Raw genomic sequence first — 7794 nt, 5'->3', positions numbered from 1 at the left:
TTTATTAAACTATATTACCTTTTCAACTGTGCCTAATGAATAAATTTTCATCTATCTATCTATGTGTATATGAGAACACCATTTGGTACCCATGTAGTACCCAAAGGCCTCTTTATTTTCTAACAATTGTCAGTGGTACCAGAAGGCCTCTTTATTATGTATTAGTGAATTATATCCCATTTCTTTATATAATTTTATTAAACTTTGAAAGCATCTGATTATAAATAAATATGTATCTCTCTATCTATATACATGTGGAAAACTATTTGGTCCCTAAGTGGCACCACTGATCTCAGCAGCTCTTACATTATGTAGCCATAGTAGCGAGAAATCTCCATCTCTCTTTCCCTCTCAATGAAACACTGCACTCTCCCCAAAGCAGTGTACTTGGCAGCATTCTCACGCTCTTGTTGAGCCTTCTTCTTCATGGCTTCCCGCTCTGGCCTCTGCTGTTTGGTGATGGGAGTTGATACTACTTGCCCAGAAACATTGGGTTTCCTCCATGGAATTGGTTGTAAGGCAAAGTCTTGGAGTAGATATTGGTTTTGAGGCTTGGGCGGTTGTGACTGGGGCTTGGTCCCAACATTGGGAACTGGTTGCCAATGGAGAGAAGTGCAAGATGATGTTTTGTAGGGTGCAGGCCCAGAAGCAGCAGACCGAGGGACACTAGGCTGGGTAGAAGCACTCACACCTGACTGAATGGCATGAGTCAAAACGGGGTGAGCTGGCTTGGCAGGATGCATCCAAGATGGGTTGGCAGTAGCTGGTTGGGATTGGTTGACTGCCATGGGTTGAGCTGAGCTAGCAGGGCCAGGCTGGGCAGGGTAAGCCCCAGTGGGTCTGCGTGAGGCCAGAGATTGTGGCCTCCGATTGATTACTGGTCGAGGTGGAGGTTTCTCCAGGGTCAGAAAAGGCAAAGGTACCAATTTAACCTTCCCAGGTGGTGGAGGCTCATAAATGGATGGAGAGGGACCCTTTCCTTCAGCACTAATATCTGGATTCTGGGCTTTGACTTGTGATTTCTCAGGACCCTTAACTGCCAGCCATGGTTTCCTAGCTGGGCATGGACAGGGGTCTTGGTTACGGCCTGAGTTTCCCGGGGCCCGGGAGGAAGACAGCCCAGTTTTCTTATCATTCTTCTTCCCCAATGCATGGAAAACCTGCACCGACTCCAGCATGTGCATGCCGAGACAGCTCCTAGGCTTCTTAAAGGCCTCTTGGCAAAGGTCAGGTTGGTTCCTCTTCCCCTTCGGTTTGGGCAGAGTTGGCTTCTCTTCTGCCTTGACTTTATTGCCTGGCTGCTTCCTCTCCTGGGCTTTCCTGGAGTTGTTTTCTCTGGTCCTCTTGGTCTTTTCCTGCCCATGGCCCTTAGCCTTGCTGTTCCTGCTGGATGCAGCTTTCTGAGCTTTGCTGATAGAGTGCTCGGCAGTGTGCATAGGAGCCCTGCTACTGTCTGCATCCTTGTGAGAAATTTCTCCTCTTAATGTGCATTCCAGATCCCTTGGCTGCATTTTGGCCTGAGGAGTTCCATCAGGACACTCCAAGGCTTTATGTTTGTTCTTCCTCATTGGCTCACTAGGACCCTTTAAGGCACTTGTGATTTCCTGCCCCTGCTTTTCCATGATGGTTCTGGTATCATTGGATTTTGTTATTGTGGGACTTTCAGGTTGTTCAAAGTCTTTTAAGGAACTGAAAAGCTCAGGAAGGTGAATATCCCCCACCAGTGCAGTGATTTCTGCAAAACCACTGCTAAATTCAGTCCCATTTCCAAGTGTGCCTTGGTCCTCAAGACTCAGGCTACTCCTTTCTAGATGGGTATTTTCAGAATGTGGCTTCTCCTCTTGGTCCAGAGGACCAATGGAGGCCAGAAGCTGGTGGATTTCAGGGATGTCTAAAGGGAGTAGTGGAGGATCCTGGCTCTCCATGGCAATCTGGTAGGCATCCAGTGGCTCTGAGAGCATGGTGTTAATCTCACACAAATTCTTAATCTCTGTCTGTTCCTGGCTTTGATTTGGAGGCAATGCCAATAAATCTGTAGAACTCTGGACTGGAGTTATTGTGGTAATGTCCCCAAGTTCAGTTTGTGAGTTTTTCTCAATTATTTGGCTTTTTCTCTTATTGCAGATGTGTGGGAATTCTGGAGGCTGTGGCAGACGAAATGTCTGACTTGGAGGTTGCACTCCCAAGGAAGCCTCCATCCCTAGGGAAGTTTCCATCCCTACAAAGGAACCAAGGAAGATGGTAAGTAGGATGCTCCCCCTTCCCAGAAATACACTATTCAGGGAAACCACCTATGGTGGAGAAAGCATTTCTATTAGCTCTTTTTAAGGACCACTGACAGGTATCTGTTAAGAGTTGCATATTAGTTACAGGTGATCCCTTGAAGTCTTACTTTTGGGCTGGTTCATCACCATGGCAGCATGGGTTTCTGGTAGAGCACTTGTCTCCTCTGTGGGAAACACAGAAAATCTGTTTCATGAAGTCTCTCGTCCTCATATAGGGGCCTCTCAATTCTCTCCACTCTTCCCAGAATGTAAGAACACTTAACACCATGAACTAGGAGAGGGTGCAGCTGTTGCTCATGAAATCAATGTGAAAGGTCAGGGGTTTTGGACTCCTGCTTTGGACAGCATCTCTACATATAGAGGTTAAACCTGCAGTCAATTAAGGATCAATTAAACTGTCACATCCTGATATGTGTTGATTGATTTTTCTAAACCAAAGTAAAATTAGGGAAATATATTTATAGTGTGGTTGTTTAGCTGGACTGAGTGCAAAAATAGTGAACAGCCGCTTCCATCCGTGTGCTCCTGGAGGTCTCTTAAATGCAAGGATGGCCATTATGCTGTCCTGCATGCTTCTCTGACAGAGTCTGAAAATGGGGACTGCTGAACAAGATTGTGATTAAAATCTCAGCACTTGAATTCTAGGGATGTGTGGACCCACAGTTACCAGCTGAAAACTGCACCCTCATTTCGAGTGGTAATCTTATTCCTTCCCCTTTTTGGTGTTAGTACTCACCTTGAAAATTTGTTCCTTCTATACTTTGAGTGGACACAGAGTAGTAGGTCACAGGTGTAGGGACTGAGGGTAGGACATTTGTGGCCTGAACTTCCTTCAGCACTGTCACCATTTCTGTTTGAGGGGCAGTGGCACCTCTTCCTGCATATGGCACAGAGCCATAGGATTGCAGGCAGGGCCAATGTTCTCGAGAGAGCAGAGTCCCCAGAGAGTTTTGATCATAGTAATAGACCTGGCTTCCTTCTTGGTGGGGTAGTGAGAGGCAATGTCCTTGATTTGGAATCTGAGATAGTGTCACCTGGACGAGCCTACCAGATAGTAGTGGATATCCAGGGATCACCACATTGGCTTCGGAAGTTTTGTCATACTGGGATGTCATTGATAGGGAAGAATCTGCTGTGTTCTGGTCAGTGACAGTCAGATTAAAGTCCCCAAGTGAAGATGAGCTCTTTTCAGCACTTCCTGGGATATACCACTCAAAAATACTTGGATAGGGGGCAGGTGCCATGGGAATCAGGTTCTGGCCAGTAACCTTAGACACCATGGCTGTGCTAGCATGTTGATAAAGGTAGGCACTGCCCATGGGTGGCTGAAAGGAGGTGCCACAGGTTGAGGGCAGTAACCATGCTGAAGGTTCAGCTGGAGCAGAGGCTCTGGAGAAGTTGCAGACCCCTCCTGTCACGGACGCTGCATTGGTCACCACAGGAAGAGAGAGCTGCAGAGAATCATCATTTCCATGTAAAGAAGAATTTTGGAAATTTTCTGTAGGAAGAAGAGGTGGTGAAAATATTGATGAGACAGGCAGATTCTTACAATATTCGAGGAATAATGTCGTCTTAATGTTGTAGTAATCAGGAGGGCCCTCATTCTAATAATCATTGAGAGACCCCAAATCCCTCCATTTAGGATGGCTACAACTACTCTTCTGATAACCTGCCTTTTCTGTCAAATTGGGCACAGAATTCCCAAGTGGTCTGCTTCACACGTTGTTCCCCAAAAGCATCCTTTTCCTCTCCTATGGTTCCTTTGAGCCTGCACTAGTATTGACTCCTGAATTTGCCCTAGAACTGAAGCATTTTCGAACTCAGAGAAAACTCCAACATTACCAGTTAGCAAATGAGTACACCAAGGGTCAGTGAAGTGAGATCGACTTGTTCACAATCAGCAACAGATTATGGAAACTTACTTCCTGGCCAGGACTCTTGTTCCAAAGACCAGAAATCTGGAGAAACAGAAATTTGTTTTTCCCTGTTCATAGAAAATCTACTGATATCACCACAGTGATGTTTAGTATCTCCTTTTGTTTGTCCAGGTCACATGATATTTCCTGGAGTTCAGTTTTACCATCCAAATGATAATTTAAGCGTCATTCTTTGCCCTCTTTCAGCCTAACTGCTCATCCTACATGAAAATGACTACCTGAAATTCAGTTTCTCAAGAAATGCTTCTTGAAAGAAATGGAAACTTTCTGAGCTTCAGGTTACTCATCTTTAGTGTGGTTATCACAATACCAACAGTGATAATTCATCCATGAATAAAAGTCATATTACATAAGATTCATGTGGGGGCTGAGGTTATGGCTCAGCATTTGGGTGCTTGCTTAGCACATGCGAGGCCCTGGGTTCAATCCTCAGCACCATGTAAAAATAAGTAAAATAAAGGTATTGTGTTGAACTACAACTAATAAATAGATATTTCAAAAAGTTTCATTTGGAGGGAGTTACAGTATGTTCTGGAAAGATAGAAGCAAAATTGAAAAACAGCTCAGAACTAAAAGGAATGACTAGATCGTAATGAACATATGGATATGTAGCAAAAGTGAGTGTATATCAAATTTGCTAAGAAATGAGTTCTGTTATCATGCATACAATATTATGAAAGTGAATGTTTCTCTTTGATTTTAGTGAATACTGTTAATCAAAACAAAGCTCATGATTGAAGGTGAGTTTGAATGCATTCTCAAGCAGTACATATAGACAGAGAAACTATACTAAAAATGTGTGTAATTTTAAGTAAAGTGAACACAAATTTGAAGTAAAGTGAACACAAATTTAAGTAAAGTGAACAGATGGGTAGCCATATGGAAAAGCGAAACCCGAAGCCAAAACCCACTATGAATCTGGGCATGGTATGGTGGGTCTCTGGTCCCAACACTCGGGAACCTGAGGCAGTGGGATTGCAGGAATTCAAAGCCACTCTGGGCCATTCAGCAAGAATTATCTGAGAAAACAAGTAAAATGTCCTGGAGATATAGCTTGTGTATCATGCTTGTCTAGCATGCATGAGACCCTGTGTTCAATCCTCAGAACTGGAAAGAAGAGAAGAAAGGAAGAAAGAATGAATGAGAGGAAGGAAGGAAGGAATAAGGAGCAAGTCGGGGAGGGAAGGAGAGAGAAATGGAGGGAGTGAGGGAAAGAAGAAAGGATGAGGACAGAAGGAATTTCCGATAGAAATTTTGTACACACTAGAGAAAAAACAATGAGTGTAAAGTAATTTCATTACTGTTCTTGTTTCTCTTCCTCTAAGGATTACCCACACCGAATAAAAGACATTAATCCCACTAGGTAGATATTTCAATTAATACAAACATATTTTTGATAATCCTTTTGGTTATAAAAAAAAAGTGGAAAATGCTTTAACAAAATCATAGAAGCCTAGTTTATTATCATATTTAGCAGAAAATCTTGTCCCTAAAGTCTGAGAAAACCATCACAGTATAATAAAATAACAAATTTAAAACAATTTTTGTCTTTTATTCTGACATTTCCTTCTCCCTTTGTATTAAAACAAAATTAAAACTAAAATGTTTGTGCTACCCTACACCCCAGCCCCAAACAATTATTTGAAATGTAGACAAAACAAAAAGTCTTCACATAATTATTTAAATAAACTTGGAATTAGAGATGTGACCTTGAATTTTTATTCTCATATAGTTCTTTCTTTTGGTTCTTAGATTTCGAAATCATCAATGACTATTTGTATATTGTCTGTTTTAGAAAAAAAACTGTTGTAAAGATGGAAAACAGCTTCACCTTGACGCTTATATCACACAAAGGAATGTGTCCTTCTGATGCAGGTTTGGACAAGACATTTTTTAGAAATCCCTGTAGTTTAAAAATCAGAACAAAATAGGACATGGAAAATGCCATTTCTCCAGCTCTGTCTAGAACCACTTTCCTTGGCATGTTTGGAGGAAGAGTCATTTCTAAAACATACTTCTAAGTGTTCATGTTTAAACTGTCAACATTGTCGGTTTTCAAAGAGGTCATAGGAAAAACTGTAACAGCCAAGTGTGACTTTTGTGATAACCTGCTTACCCTAGTGATACCCCAATTTAAGCCTTAGTTTCCTTGCTGGTCCGTTAATCTATACATTCTCTAAACCAGCCTCTGGGAAGATTCACTCTATGTTGTCTGTTGGTTTAAATCAAATCTTTGCTTTTCTTCCACATCCATCCCAACCAACCTCTTTTTTCTTGAGAACATCATTCTCTTCATCTCTACTATTCTAACATTTTCTTCTCCCTTATTTTTATATTTTTTTCCTCCACTGAATTCCTGTTGCCTTGTGCTTGAACAGTCACAAACTTGCTTTCCCAAGAACATCTGCCTCCTTACAGCCCTGTCCTCCTGCTCTTCTCTCCCTATTTCTCTTTTCACCTAGTTTAAACAGAAAACTCCCAAATATGTGAATGTCCCTTTGATGAACAGTACTAAATTTGAAATACTGAAGTGGAAATCTTGGTGAAGGGAAACTGTTACAGAGGAAATCCCTTGGTTTCCACCCTGCCTAGGATTTGTCTCTTTCAGTTGAAACAACACAACCATAAAATCTGATTTCATTCTCTATAAACATGCCCCTCAAGATGCAAGAAAAGTAAGGGGCCACAACATGGTAATCTGTTATCCTCATGTAGCAAATCAAGAAACAGATTTTGTGAGAGAGTAAGATAGTCCAGTTCTATACACAGTACATGTCAAATTCCAAATGAAATTAGGTGTCCAGATTTCTAGTTCCATCCTTTCCCCTATTATTCTAAGCTCTTTTGACTCCATTAGTAAATTGAGGAAGGTAAAAGTCTAATGAAAAACTTTTAAATGTTTCTTTCCTTACCTGACATGGTCAGAGAAGAGGTCACATCAATTGCAGATACAAAGGATGAGGAGACCACCCCAGAGGATGTGTGGGTGGCTGAGGGTAGAGAATACATGTTTCCCAGTATGGAGTTCACTGGTCACTGTTTACTGGCCACTCTAATGACTGGTTACTGGTCACTGGTCACTTGCGATGATCCAAATTTGTTTACAACTGCATAGCAAGCCTAAGATTCTAGCAGGTGGCAGTAGGTTTGGTGGGAGAATGATGTCACAGAACTGTCCGTTTAAAGGTATGAAGTAGCCAATAGGGTGGTCAGACTCCCAAGGAGAAGGTGGGATTGGGTGGGGAAAATGACAAGAGAGTTGATTGGGTGGAGAAAGTGACAGGAAAGTTATAATAGAAGCTAAATGACTCAGTTCTGGTAGGTGCAGCCCTGCAAGAGGGACATAATGGGCTCACCCCATGACTCCCCTCCCCCAGGCTCTTGTGTTAGGGATATCATCTCCGTGTTCGTGTTAAATGTTCATTAAAATATTATGAATATGTTATAAATGATGTTTCACAGTGTAAGAGGTAATAGTGATACATTGCTCTATTAACATATGCAGTTAATATCCCTGGAGATGGAAGAAAGAGACACTTAGGTTGAGCAAGTATAGTGGTTCTGGAACACAG

General features: G+C 42.1%; 1 protein-coding gene across 1 annotated transcript; it reads right to left on the bottom strand.

Moving 5' to 3' along the window:
- Positions 1-302: 302 nt before the first annotated feature.
- LOC143380002 (uncharacterized protein C2orf78-like) lies at positions 303-7231 on the bottom strand. The gene is made up of 4 exons (XM_076832755.2): positions 7135-7231; positions 3022-3783; positions 2393-2449; positions 303-2218 (listed from the first exon to the last, which is right to left on the bottom strand). The coding sequence occupies exons 1-4, from the start codon at positions 7229-7231 to the stop codon at positions 303-305; spliced, it is 2832 nt and encodes a 943-aa protein (XP_076688870.1).
- Positions 7232-7794: the final 563 nt, after the last annotated feature.

This window comes from Callospermophilus lateralis, chromosome 14, assembly GCF_048772815.1.
Source record: "Callospermophilus lateralis isolate mCalLat2 chromosome 14, mCalLat2.hap1, whole genome shotgun sequence".
NCBI lineage: Eukaryota > Metazoa > Chordata > Mammalia > Rodentia > Sciuridae > Callospermophilus > Callospermophilus lateralis.
The sequence above is the reverse complement of the archived record's forward strand: the minus strand, read 5'-3'. Positions and strand labels throughout refer to the sequence as shown.